This window comes from Eupeodes corollae, chromosome 2 (assembly GCF_945859685.1).
Source record: "Eupeodes corollae chromosome 2, idEupCoro1.1, whole genome shotgun sequence".
In the NCBI taxonomy this organism is placed as follows: domain Eukaryota; kingdom Metazoa; phylum Arthropoda; class Insecta; order Diptera; family Syrphidae; genus Eupeodes; species Eupeodes corollae.
In genome coordinates, this window is record NC_079148.1 from 23,188,099 (window position 1) to 23,202,553 (window position 14,455).

General features: G+C 32.0%; 3 protein-coding genes and 1 non-coding gene across 4 annotated transcripts in view; 2 read left to right on the forward strand and 2 right to left on the reverse strand.

The window, feature by feature from the left end:
- LOC129947793 (protein argonaute-2) overlaps window positions 1-2,204 on the forward strand; it is a 37,920-nt gene extending 35,716 nt beyond the window's left edge. The window contains exon 8 of the mRNA XM_056058490.1: window positions 1,962-2,204. Coding sequence (XP_055914465.1) covers window positions 1,962-2,055 — 94 coding nt within the window. The 3' untranslated portion in view covers window positions 2,056-2,204. The remainder of the gene's footprint in view (window positions 1-1,961) is intronic.
- LOC129947794 (peptidyl-prolyl cis-trans isomerase-like 1) lies at window positions 2,201-2,965 on the reverse strand. The gene is made up of 2 exons (XM_056058492.1): window positions 2,779-2,965; window positions 2,201-2,689 (listed from the first exon to the last, which is right to left on the reverse strand). Exons 1-2 carry the CDS (start codon window positions 2,850-2,852, stop codon window positions 2,245-2,247), a joined length of 519 nt encoding a protein of 172 aa, XP_055914467.1. The 5' UTR covers window positions 2,853-2,965; the 3' UTR covers window positions 2,201-2,244.
- A 267-nt stretch (window positions 2,966-3,232) lies between these two features.
- On the reverse strand, window positions 3,233-3,339 carry LOC129948656 (U6 spliceosomal RNA). Its single transcript, XR_008781943.1, has one exon. It is a non-coding gene; the product is annotated as a U6 spliceosomal RNA (small nuclear RNA).
- A 3,270-nt stretch (window positions 3,340-6,609) lies between these two features.
- LOC129946923 (protein lin-9 homolog) overlaps window positions 6,610-14,455 on the forward strand; it is a 28,539-nt gene continuing 20,693 nt past the window's right edge. The window contains exon 1 of the mRNA XM_056057303.1: window positions 6,610-6,773. The gene's annotated coding sequence lies outside the window, so the exon portion shown is untranslated. The remainder of the gene's footprint in view (window positions 6,774-14,455) is intronic.

Here is a 14,455-nt window from a genome sequence, read left to right on the forward strand (position 1 = left end):
GCGAATAGAATTTATAGAGTCCTTTTCCGTAACTCAGTCTCCAGTCCTATACATGCAACTTCTGGAGTCCCACAAGGTAGTCACCTTGGCCCCCTTCTCTTCGTCTTATCTGTTAACGATGTCTGTCTTAAATTAAAAAACTCAGATATCCTAATGTTTGCGGATGATAAGAAAATTTTTAAGATTATCTCTACTCCATCTGATTCCTTACTTTTACAAAATGATCTTAATATCTTTTTTGTTTGGTGCATGCATAATTTCCTAGAGTTAAATGTAGGTAAATGTAAACAAATGACCTTTTCGCGCAAACAAATTCCATCTCATAGAGTATACTACTTCCTTAATGACGCCGTCAACGTAGTCGATTCTATTAGAGATCTTGGTATTATGTGTGACAAACACCTGAATTTCCATTCCCATTTTGACCAAATTATTAATAAAGCTAATAGATCTCTCGGTTTTATTAAGAGATGGTCAAAAGAATTTTCCAACCCCTATGTTACTAAAGCGCTTTACATTTCCCTAGTCCGTCCTCATCTTGAATATGCATGCCAAGTATGGTCTCCCTTTTATGAAAACCATTCACTCAGAATTGAAAATGTTCAAAGACGTTTCGTTCGATTTGCCTTACGTGGCCTCCCCTGGGATGATACATCCAACTTGCCTCCTTATGCTGATCGACTAAAACTGATAGGCTTGCAGCCGTTATATATTAGACGCAAAAACGCTGATATATTGTTTGCTCACCAATTGTTAATGGGCAATATAGATTCCCCGGCACTCCTGAGTGATATTCATCTTAACACTAACCCTCGAAATCTGCGATCTGTTTCCCTTTTCTATATCCCTCATCACCGCACTAATTACGGGCACTTTGAACCAATGTCCAGAATTCTTCGTCACTGCAACGCTGCTATGGTAGTTTTCGATTTCAACATTTCCAAATCCCATCTGAAAGATACCCTTTACTTTTTCCCTTTTTGAGTCCGAATCCCCTGTCCCCTGTAATTTTAAGTTAAGTAAAATCAAAATTGTTAGTTTTTGTACATTAAAGAGCTTTGATGTGGGCCTTAGGGCCCACATGAAATTAATGTTGAAAACTGATAACAAGAATTGCAAAAAAAAAAAAAAAAAAAAAAAAAAATGTTAAGCTAGTTTTAAGTTAAGTTAAGTTATGATAGCTTGTATTAAGCTAAATAAATAAATTTGTATTCTCCCTGCTCCACCGCCAATTTCAATAAAAAGCAACTCCCCTGCAACTTTGAAGAATCTTTCTCCAGATCTTTTGTGAACTCATCCTCTTCTATCGCTTCCATGCAGTCACACTCTGCTCTTGTCTGAGAAGTCGCATTGTTTGTCAGCCCAATTAACGTGTTCTCCTGGAAATCGTAGATTTGGGGCTACTAGCTAGCCCTTTTCGCTCAAGGTTAGCTGCCTTAAGGCTTTTCTAATTCTCTAGCTACTCCTCGCGTTTTCCTGAGCTCTTATTGGACTTAAACACCAGTTTTGACTGATTTCTTATCGCTGTGCTGACAACGTATGCCAGTTAAAATTCGTGTTTGTTGTGAGCGAAGATGTGTTTTATAGGTAATTGATAGTCATTGGGTCATGTAGTTAACCTCTAATAAGGGTCGGTTACCCTAATCAGTGTTATTGCAAACAAGCATAAAAAGGGTGCATAACGTTCATAGCATATTGTTTGACAATGAAATATTTTACGATGCTTAACTTTTCATCCAGACACGATATAAGAACACCCAAGGGGGGCTTGATATTTTTCATTCAACTCCTTGGTTATTTTACCGAACTACAAGAAGAAAAAAACTAGTTATTAGACTATGCGCTCCAGAATCAACGTGTAGTATTTTCAGCTGTCCATCTTACAATGATAATTTATTTTAAATATTTAATTACTCTTTATATGAACTTTTATTTGAACAAGTATTTTTTTTTCTTTTCAGGAGCAATTTAAATTTGGAAAACCTAAAAGCAGAATATAGCAAGCGAGTTGTGTCATCAGATATTATGAGCATGAACCCGATGTATTTCGTTTAATTTAGTACTTAGCAGATGAAATCTCTTCGTTAACCATGTTATAACTTCTTATATTTTTTCATATTAACCATAATAAATATTTACGTATAGATATACTCTACACATAACACATTCAATATAAATAAAATACAAATTACAACACAGCTTAAGTGTATTGTTTTATTTATTACTTTTTTTTCAAAAATCTTTTCAATTTTCTATGTATCCTTTTAAAATTTTTACTGAATCTACAGGACGATCAGTCTTATCTGTTTGTACCATTCCCAATCTCTTTACTACTTTCATTCCGTCATATATACGCCCGAAAATACTATGTTTCCCGTCTAACCATTGAGTTGGAGCCAAAGTGATAAAAAACTGAGATCCATTTGTGTCAGGACCGGAATTCGCCATTGATAAGATACCGGCACCTGTATGTTTAAGATCGGTATGAATTTCATCCTGGAATTGTGGACCATAAATTGATTGTCCTCCGCGACCTGTGCCAGTTGGATCACCTCCTTGAATCATGAAGTCCGGAATGATGCGATGGAAGACTGTGTTGTTGTAATATCCGCGACGTGTTAGCTCGGCAATGTTTCGACATGTATTTGGTGCATGTTTCCAATAAAGTTCGATTATTATTGTTCCCATCCTAGAAATACAATATTTAAATAAAAAAAATTGTATGGAATAAATGCGATTAAGCTGGAATTAACAATTGTTGTGGATGTTAAAACTTACGTTGTTTCGAAAGTTATAAATGGAGGCTGCCAAGATAAATCTGGAATGCCAGTAGAATTCGAAGTGTTTGCCATTTTAAATTGTGCGAATATAAATTATTTTTGTACATAAATAGAGATTGGTAAAAATACCAAACATAAATGAAAATTAAAATAAATGTTGACAGTTGTCATCAAAGACACTTCATATATAGAGTGTCTTTGGTTGTCATTTTTCGGTTGCGGGATTTGTTGTCCGAAAATCGTCGATCTTTTTTGAATACGTGCAAAACTGATTGCAACAATTCTGAGTGAAATAAAGGGTCGTGCTCACTGGACATTTTAAAGTTGCTCAGAATTGCCGTCAAAAGGGAGCTAGGAGACTTAGAGCAACTCTTCAGAGTTCTTATTTTGTGTTTGAGTTGAACTTTGTAAGCCCATATTATTTCAAGTGCATGTAAGAAATGTTTATCCTTAACGTGATTTTATTTTTCATAACCTTAAGTTGTCTTCCTTGCGCAGGGCCATGCTAATCTTCTCTGTATCGTTCCAATTTTAGTATATGTTCTACCGAAGCAAGAACCGCCTCCGCCTCCCTAATCATTGTAGCGTTTTTCAAGCGGAAATTTTGGCGAGGTTCTCTTCTGGCTAAGAGAAAACGTGATATCAACTTCTGATATCCGCATCTTCTCTGACAGTCAAGCTGCTATCAAATCCCTTGACGGTTTCTCGACCAAATCTTTGACGGCCCTAGATTTTCGATCGTCTCTTATGGAGATGGCGCAGCAATTTAACATGAACTCGCTAAAAATGGAACCGTCAAACCTATTTCACCTGAAAGGGAGAAGATAGGTATACCGATAGCTACATGTAAACTTATGCTAAAAGAAACAGCTTTTGCGCAGCCACAAAACTCATATGGCCTTCACTGGACCTAAAGCGCTCTAAAGACTTGTTATCTCAAAGCAGACTTCATATTAGCTCCCTAATAGGTGTCCTTACAGGACACTGTCTTATAGGCAGACACGCAATACGACTTGGCGTAGCCTCAAATGACTTCTGTAGGAGCTCCATGGACGAAGAAGAAGAGGAAACAATCTCTCATCACTTATGCACCTGCCCTGCTCTTTCACTCAAACGCAAACTTCATCTGGGGGACTACTCTTTTGATAATCCCAGCGAACTAGCTAAAAAGGATATTAAATATCTTCTTCGCTTTATAAAAAGCTCAAAATGGTTCTACTAGTTAGAAGTAATTCTCTAGATTCATTTGGTATCACAATGGGCCTTTCTCTTGGCCTAAGTGTGTTAATTCTAAATCCGCAGCCACGTTAACCTAACCTAAGTTGTCTTGATTGAGACTGAAGATTTTTTATTATCTTTGAATGTTTATGCTTTTTTTCTGTATTAAATAAAACATCTTCTGAGCTCTGTTAAAAAGAAATGGTTTATTTTTTGGAGATCATTCCATCATTAAAATTAAAGTTAATCACAAAAATATTGCGTGGTAAACTTAAGGGTTTGTTTTTGGCTTTCATTATTCATTATTCTGCTTTTCTGAAAGATCGAAAGCTTGATTTTCATCTCAAATTTGTATAAAAAACCTACAGTACTATCTGTGTGGGTTTTATGGTGGTGGCACCTAGTGGCTACCGCGAAATAAGGTTTTAGAGTTTATTTTTTTACTTAACTTTGTATATAAATCTCAAATTGCAACTATATCAGCTTGGAGCTGCGATTTGCAACCTTTTGACTTATTTTTTTATGAGGAAGTGAACAATTCATAATTAACTTATTACTAGTTTCAAATTAATAACAAAATTTCCAACATAATATTTTACTAATTTTATTCTTCCAAATTCAATACATTGAGGTAGAAGCAACAAGAAAAACAATGTTTAACTTCATTTCCGAGTTTAACCTTTTGTGGACTTGAAAGGGTGTTTAGAAAATGGCTCTATAAAACAACAGTGGAGGAAAAGCCTATTGTCATCTTTATTGGCCATGTCATAGGGAAATGTCATATTTTCATAATTTTTTTTGTAAGTGTTTCGAGCAGTAAAATTCTCAAGTTTAAGTTGCGAGAAACTTAGTTTTCAAACCAGCGATATTTCGCTGTACGTTTTTGACTTGCATTTGACGATCAAAAAACCGACTCAATTAGACCGGTATTCCACAGCGCGTGTTTTTCCTTGCATCAATGAAGTGCGAAAGAAAACGGAATAAATAAAAAATAAAATAGGAATAAATCTCTCTCGACATGCACGTACCTTTGTTTTTCCTTTTCTTCGTATTTTTTCACATTTGCTTCACTTCGTGTTTATGTTAAGTAGAGCTAATAACTCAACATGGGACACGAAAGTGAATTCAAGTGGACACTAGGTATACCCACGGTTGAAAAAAAAAGTTTGTGTCCAAATTTGAAAATAAACATGACCACTTGTAAGTAAAAATAACCAACATAATTCAAGTCCAAAAAATTTAACACAGATTAATGAATTCATCACATTTTGTTGAACATATTTTCCATATTGTGCAGATGACATTTATTTTTTAATTAATTACAAATAAACTCACAAAATCTGTAACAAACCTAATTAAATTAGATTAACCCAAATAAAGATGACAAAATATACGTTAGGTTATGGTTTGGTTATAGTGGCTTTCCAAGATGGAATCGGACAGTCTTAAGCCAGTTAAATGGCCCATTGTGATACCACATGAATCTTAAGGCTTCCTCCTAAGCTTCATTGAACCAGCTTGAGTCCCTTACGAAACGTGAGAGGCTGATTATGCTGATATGATTTAGTTTGTTTAGATCGTTAAAGAAGAATTCACCTAGGTAATTCTTGCGTTTTCGAGTCAGAGCAGGGCATGTATAGAGAAGATGAAGAATTGTTTCCTCCTCATCCTCGTTTATACAGCTTCTGTCATTTGAGAATACGCCTAGTCTCGTGGCGTGCTTTCCTATTAGACAGTGCCCGGTTATGACACCTAATATCGAGCTTATATGCGATCTGCTTAGAGAGAGCAAACACCTTGAACGTTTTAAATCCAGTGTTGGCCAGATGTTTTTTGTGACTTGACACGTGGTGATGTTGTTCCACCTAGTGCCTGCCCTCTTCACAGCGTCTTACATTAGCAGCAGTTTACAAGTAGCGATTGGAATGCCAGTACTTGCCAAACGTAGTAGGATGGCCTGTACTGTACCGTTCCTGGCGGGTTCATCTGTCTTACAGTTACCTGGAATGTCTCTATGACAAAATATGGAAACAAAGCGTTTTAACATGAGATCTCGGTATATACGTTTTTACAATAATATTATTAAAAGTATGAACTTTCGATTTTGAGAATTTTTACGGTTTGTGTAATGCGTAGATAATTCTCTCTGTGCCCTAAGTCCAATTCAGATCAAGAGTTTATATTTTAAGTAAAGTTATTGTTCACACAAAGTTGCTTAAATGAGTTTAACCGTTGATTCTGTTTTTTCAGTTTCCGAAAAATATAACCAAATGGAATTAAAAGTTACCATTTGACCCAGTGAAAAAATAATGACCAAATTTGGTCACAAATGATAAATGTGGCAATCATGGGTTGGGTACACCAAGCGAGCAACGAAAGTATAAATAAAAGATATCTTTTAAAATAATCCACAGACTTAAACATCCGAAAATTCTTCATATAATAATGCGCGCATCACCGAATGACACAAAATAGCCGTTTAATGCGCACTAAATACATGCTATGTGTAATACCGGACTTACTTAAATAGATTTTTTAAATTTCACTGAATGTTTTCATTGTAAGTTTTTCCAAACGCTTCCTAATTTTCTCTCTCCCAATTTCCCACAATCTTAAAATGTCAAAGTTTTTATTCGTGCCCGTGTTTGAAATTGAAATTGTATCTTAAATAAATAATAATCAATTTAAATCTTATTTATTGTGAATAAAAATTCAACTTTATATAAAATAGCAGAACTTATTATATAAGTTAATTGATAATATTCTGCAAGTTGGGTAAGTTTATTGAATAGAGATTTAAAACAAACAATAAACTCGGGTAAAAGCAGCATCCATGGGTAGTTGTCATTTCAAATTGAAAATATAAAATTATAACAAATTTATTTATCTACATATTCTTAAAATACATTGTATTTTTGTATTAATTTATGAACAACAAACAAATAAATTCTTAATTAACTTTTTAGCTTTCTGTACTTTTGAATTAAATAATTATGGAACTATTTTTAAAACGTTTCGTAAAGGTTTTTTGATAACCGTGGAGATAATTGAAAAAGTACCTACATAACTATTCCTTGGTCAAAAACAGACTGTCTAGACGCTATATTTTGTTTTTATTACACATACTCTACAGATTTCTATTTCAATAATGGTTCAGGTTTATAAAATCTAAATATTTTAAATAAAATGTTTGATCCTTGTTAAGTTTTTATTTGAAAAGTAAATCAGATAAATCCGCTCATTGGATATGAACATAACAAAATATTGTACCTTTCAAGTTCGTTTCATTGTTTCAAATCAATTGTATATTTTTTTATTGAATTTAAATCTGCTGTACGCTGAAGAATGCTTTCATTCATCAAATATTAAGAAATTTAGAAAAATGCAATATTTTGTATTTTAAAAATAAATTTAAAAAATTTAGCTATGGGTCAAAAAAAAATAACTGCCAGGGTTAAAATAGGTATATATATTTAGATACTCAAAGAAGCCTTGCTTACTTCTTTTCACATATTGGTGATAAATATCTTGGACTCGTTATTTCTGCTAAAATTAAGAAATTCAATTCAATATTTGGTGAACGTAAGATATTCTGTTAGATAATTTAAGGTCATGAGAGTAGGTACTGCAGTAGTGGTAGTCTAACTTCAATTTTATCAAAATTGAGTCCGTATCAACAAACCAAAATTTCTGCATTAAGGGCATGTCGCATGCAAAAAAATTGATTGGTGCTTTGCGCTTAGCTTTGTAGCGTTCACATTTTTTTAAATATTTAAACGAAATAAACGGGTTTTGATTGAAAATATATTGGGCTAAATATGTATAAAGGAATAAAAAATTTAAAAAAATTGTTTGTTCCTTAACAGCACTAGAATCACTAAAAAATCACTAAATTCAGGTAGTTACTTGCGAAAATCAATGGGGCAGTGTGTAAAATATAATTTTTTATTTTTTTTATATTTTTTTCCAAAAAACAATAAATTTTTATAAATAGTGTCGATTTTCTTTTTTTTTTAATTTATTTATTTATTCCAAGAAAAATTGTAGAAAACTATGAAAAATAGGGCAAATTTGCATTGTGGCATAGGTGCAATATTTGATAAAACTTCCAAAGTATAACAGCTAGCTAAGTCAATTTAACTTTTTTTCAAATTCTAAATATATGTTCAGACATTTGCTTTTAAATTTTTTTTTTTAAAATAGTTATAGTAACTTTTTAGACAAAAAATCCAAAATGCATTCTTTTTTTTTCCAATATTTTTTGCGAATTCATGGGGCGAGCTGATTTTTATTTTTTTAGTTTTAATTTTTTTTTTAAAAAAAAGGACCATATATATTACTCTTACTATCGATTTTGAAAAAAAAAAATATTTGTCGCAACATAATTAAAAATGCATTTCAATATAACAACATTTGTGGTGTAATTGTGAGGGATTGGGAGTTTATATAATTGCAAAATATTTTTTTTATTTTTTTTTGGCATTTTGTTTATTCTATTTAAAAAAGTAAAAAGTTCTTGCGTCTACTGTTTATTTAATTTAATTTTTATAAAAGAGGTCTATTTTGCATTTTTTAACAACAAATTTCTTTGTAAACGCACACAATGAAGTTTCCAGTTCCCAAGAATGCCACTGCATCTCAGCGCTCAAGAAGAGAATTCTTTGCAAAAGAATTGCGCCCGCCCATCCTCTCTTAGATTTTTTTTTGTTGTTGGACTCATGGCTCATTTAGTTTTTGTATTCTTTGTTTTGCTTGCGGTATACAATAACAGAAAATACAACAAAAAAAAAGACTTTTCTTAGAAATATTTTTTTTTTCTAGTATGTGGTATGATGTAAGGTGTCATGGACTCGTGATTTGGGTGTTACGGAGTCAATCGTATACGCAGAATTTGATTTTTGGTTCAACTTTCGGCAAGTTTTGTGGTTGCACATTGTATTGTAGGTATAAAAAAGGGTAAAGAGGTATTGTAGGTATCGTGAATTCGCTGTCATATATTTTGTTTTCTTGATTTTTTTTGCGTACTATCACTCCTGGGTATTGCATTTTTTTAACTTCCCATAAAAAAATTTTTTACCAACTTTGAGTAAAGTTTTTTAGATTTTTATTTTGTATAAAAAAACTGTCAATTCAATTTTCTCAACATTGTTGATAACAATATTTCTTATAAGATAAAAAAAGTTTGATGCCTAAATTTCAACTTTTTGAAAAGATATTTGAATCGATATTCAATTTTTACCAATTTTTGTTAATTTTTTTCGGTTTTTAATTTTTTGTAAGCAAACTGTCAATTCGACTTTTCTCAAAATTTTATTAAATGTTGACAACAATATTTTTTGAAAGATAAAAGTAAATTAAAGCCAATATCTCAAAGTTTTGAAAAGATATTTGAGTCGAAAGTCAATTTTTACCAACTTTTATTAATTTTTGTTTAGGTTTTTATTTTTTATAAAAAAAACTGTCAATTCGATTTTTCTCAAAATTTTATCAGATTTGAAAAACATTATTTTTCGTTGCACAAAATTGTTTTGGAGATGAAATCATATTTTAGTCGTAAAATTTGGTAGGTGACACATTTTTTTTTCAGTTTTTTGATTTATAAAAAACCGTTAAATGGATTTTTTTCAAAAAATATACTTGGTTGATATCACGTTACAATATATTATATAAAATTTAATTCAAGTCTCTAGCGTTTTTGGTTCGTAAGATATTTAGGGTTATCTAAAATTTTCACCTTTTTTTCAAACTGCTATGGTAAAAAAAAACACCTACGCAATTTTCTTGAGAGCCCTTTCTGCAGCTTTCTGCCTTATTATCTGTATAACAAAATTTATTTGAAGTCGATATCTCTTCTGGTTCTTGAGCTATGGACGACGAAAAAAACGTCGCGAAAGTTCGGACGTACGAACGTACGTACACACGCACGCACAGCCATGTTTCTAAAAACCTTTTATTTTGACTCTAGGGACCTTGAAACCTCGAGAAATGTCAAAATTTTCAATTTGACAAATCGGACCCATTACAATAATTTCCAATGGGAAGTAAAAAAATATTAAAATAAAATAGGTATTTTCAATAATTAGAAAATATCGACCAAAAAAAGAAATTCAAGAAAAAAACATCTCCTTCGATAGCAAAATACCCACTTGCTTTATAAAATTCGAACCATATGCAAAAGACAACAACAAATCTACCTAACTAGACATACCAAAAAAAACCGGTTTATCATGCAACGTTGTTCTGTTTCTTATTTCTTTGATTGGCTGCTTGTGCGGAAATATATCCCTCGCTCTGAGAGACAAAAAAGATCAAGAGGCAAATATAGAGTAATTGGAAATTCAAATTTTGAATTTGATAATGAAGAGAGTAACGATCTTTCACTAATACATTCAAATTCATTTACACGAGTTCTGAGTTCGCTTCTGCGGGAGACATACCCTTAAGATTTTTGATATGTTTGCCATCGTGCTATAGTTACAGACCTTTTTTACTTAGGCAGAATACAAAAAAATACAAAACTTGTTTGATACTAATCGCAGAACCCTGGAGAAAACATGTGTTTGCGAATTGCGAGCTAATTTCAAGTTAAAAAGCGTATGAACCATTTATTATTATTTTAATTTTGTGAAATTGCAACTGATTCTTAATGTGTTTGGTTTATTTAAAAATGAACTGGTAGTACTTTCTTTTTGTCGCTATAGCTTTATTTTTGGTGTGGAAGAAAGATTTAGCCGTAAGATGATAATAAAAGAACTCAACGTTAGAACTAGTAACGCGTAATTGTCCTATAAGTCTTCTTCAAGAGACATTTGGGACCCAAGGCTTTTTTCTGTGGCAGCAACTAAAGGATATCGTGACAAATTCTTAGGTTCGGCCAGCGGCTTTTTTTCAAGATTCAACTATTTTAATAATATGTATCTGAATACTTAAGAATGAAACGTCTATGAAGGGATTGTTCATAAAATAATATTTATTGAAATTCTCATGTTTTTAACTATAAAGCTGACACCATTCGGTGTCAAACGTCAGCCGAGGAAGAGAACAATAACACAGCCGGCTGTCAGAGTATTTTTCGTCAAATAAATTATATCTTAATGTTAAGTACCTTTCTATTAATTATTCGTATTCGAGCGTACATCAATAGTCCGGTTATTCCGTGAACGTATTTATTACATTTAATTATTGATGACATTCTTTTTTACGACTCGAAATACAAAAAACCCCTCAAATATGTTCCTTCTGACAAAGTCAGATTGCATTTAAGATGGCCGGGCCGTCGTATAATCAAAGGGCGCTCTTATTTGAAATCGTCATATCGTGAACAGTCATTTCGGGAACATTCCCGGACATGATTTGACGTATTTTTCTTGTAGAAGATTTTGTATGTATTGTTTTCATTATTGCTTATTTAATATACACATACATAATACACCCATGTTATAAATCAAAGCTTAAATTATGTCCTTTGTTTTGTTCTTGCTGATTTTATCAAACTTAGAAAAACGTTCCCGAACTCAGGTAACATTGGTTACCTGAGTTATAATATCATATCTATTCGAGTGTCTAATAAATCGAAGTTCTTACTCAAACTGAAATCTAACTGCGAGTTCTTAAGCTTTAGAACTTGATTTGATGAACTCAATAGAGTTTCAATTTCTTTGAAAAACCGATTTTTATAATTTTTTGGACTTTGACCGCAAGAGTTTTATCTCTTTAAAAGACAATGGGCATGCATTTTGGCCTATCTATTGTTTTGTCCCAGTCCATTATTTTTATTTGTTTGAAACAAAGCTGCAAAGCATGGGATTTAGCAAGAAAAAGGATTATAACAATAAAGGTCACAATCAGAGCAAAGATCAATTGCAATTTGTTCCATTAACCTCAAAATTCGATTTATTCGATTTAGGAGCCAGTTATAGCTTAAAAATGAAAATCATATACTGATAGATCGGAAATAACCCAAAGAATTTGTTTTCAAGAAAAAAGGTGTAATTGTCCATTTATTTTGCTCAAAAAATGTATTTTTCTATTTTTCCGGACGGAAATTAATTTTCCTGAACAGCTGATAATTTTATATTCAAAAGTGAAACGAATCATTCCACTGTTTTGTGTTCCAATTTGACACAATTCTAATGACAGATTTCGGCCAGTAAAAGTTTTTCGGTGGATTTTAATCAGGAATTTTTTTCCAATGTTCCAATGTTTGTTTTCAATGGGCCTTACTAATAATCAAATTTAGTGTTAAGGTTAAAAGAAAATCTTTAGACTTTAGAAAATTCACATACCAATAACGAATTTAATATCCAGTTTAGGCGTTAGCAAAACGTCAAAAATTAATACACGGAAATCCATGATTAAAGTCGAGCATTAAAAAAAAGTGTTGCCTAAGTGCTGTTTTATGGTACGTAAATTTGTATTTAATACTTAAATCTTATTTCAAGTTATCTGATCGATTTCCATTGGTAAAGGTATATTTGAGTCTGTGAATGCAAAAGTAGTTTATCCCACTTTTTGTAATTGGGTTTGAATCGACTAAAACAAGCACATAAGCTTTGAAAATAGTAAAGTTATATTTTTTTTGCAAAAATTAGATATTCAAGAATATAAAATTATGTTTAAAATAATGTATTTCCCTAAGACAAAAATATGAGCGACAAAATAAGCCAATTTTTCAAAATAAGGTTTTGTCACTTTCAGGTTTTTGTTCTAAAGCCTAGTACGCAGATCATGCTAAAATATAGCTTTCATACGAAATTATCTCAAAAATGTAGGTAAAGAATTTTGTATGGGAGCTAAAATTTAGCACGATCTGCGTTTTAGGCTTAAAGTAAAAATGAAGTACTTAATTTAGAATTACTTTATTTATTAGGGGTATTCACGATTCGATGCAATTAATCTAGTATCATTGCAAAAGTGTAACGATGAAACATTTTCTTCCAAACTGACAACGACCCCAGACAAATTTTATACTCCATCTTGAGAATCGAAAAGAAGCTCTCGGGACAGTTAAAAAAAGAAGTTACCCATGTTGTATACTCTTTTTTTTTCATTCCTACTGAAACTGAACAAAAATCAACGAAACGCAATTATAAACACATCATTTGACTTAATTGTATTCGCTTATTTTCGTATTTGGGGCTTTACACTGCAGTATATAATTTATATATTTCAAACGATCGAATATGATACTAAAAAAGGGCTATGGAGAGATTATGTAATGTTTGCTTAAATATTTAGTGCGTTATAGTATTACGTTCGTTGATTTTACTTTAAATACGTGGCTAATTTGTTGATTCCGTTTTATATATTTAAGAAATATATTTCCCTGTGAAAAAGATTCGGTTCTATACCTAGTCCCATGTAAGGTTGTTGTTGAAGAAAATGTTTCTTCCTCTTCAAGCTCGGAAGTATCTGGTTCTGAAGAACTCACAATTAATGCGGTGTCGTTTAAAAACCCTTTAAGTAAGTTAGAAAATTTATATTTTGCTTTTACTGAAAAAAAATTTGAAATCACCGTTTGAACCATCCTTTGAAATATTGTGCAATATTGCGGTTGCTTTGGCTGTGTCATAGCTGATGTTGATGCCATTAAAACACGCACGAAATTTGTTGTTGAGCTAACCAAATAGTTGTTCCACCGTTATTCTTGTTCGAATATGCGTTTTGTTGTAGCGCTGTTCTGTTGGACTTAATTCAGCCGATATTCTGAATGGTGTCATCAATATTTTCGAACATGCGTACCCACCGTTGCCCAAAACAACTCCTCCCCTTAAATCTACATTTTGCAACCGGTTTGCTTTAGCAGATTCACGCCATATTCTTGAATCATGAGCCGATCCTCTCCATCTAGCAACTATGTCTAGAATTTTGCCATGCGAGTTAAAGAAAAAGAGTTTTAGTTTTATTTATGAGTTCTGTTTATTGCTGTGGTATATTCACGACTGAATTTCTATATCTACATTTTGTAGGTTGTTCGATCAGATATGTTTCACATTTATTTTTAATATGCTGATCGAACAATTTACTTAATATATTATTTTACAATTTGATATTTCATTAATTGTCAATTTGACATTTTAATTTACTCGTATTACATTTCATATGGAGCTCATTGCATATCCGTTTGGGGTTGTTGGACTACAATGGTGACGAAGGTCACCATACAAATATATAACTTCTCCCCCCTTAATTTTAAGATTCTCCTGAATCGTCGGAGTTTCTATAATTTTAACATTTGGTTGGGGCTTTGTAACATTATTTATTTTAATTTTTAATTTACGATTTGTCTTGTTTATGAAAAATATTACAATGAGAATAATTATAATTATTAAAAACATTGTTATATTACTGATTTGACTTATAGTTCTGTGAAAAGTTAATTCATTAATTTTTTGTAAATTTTCAATTGTTGTATTCTTGATATTTCTTCAAACTTTAATTTGTCTGTTACATTTAAA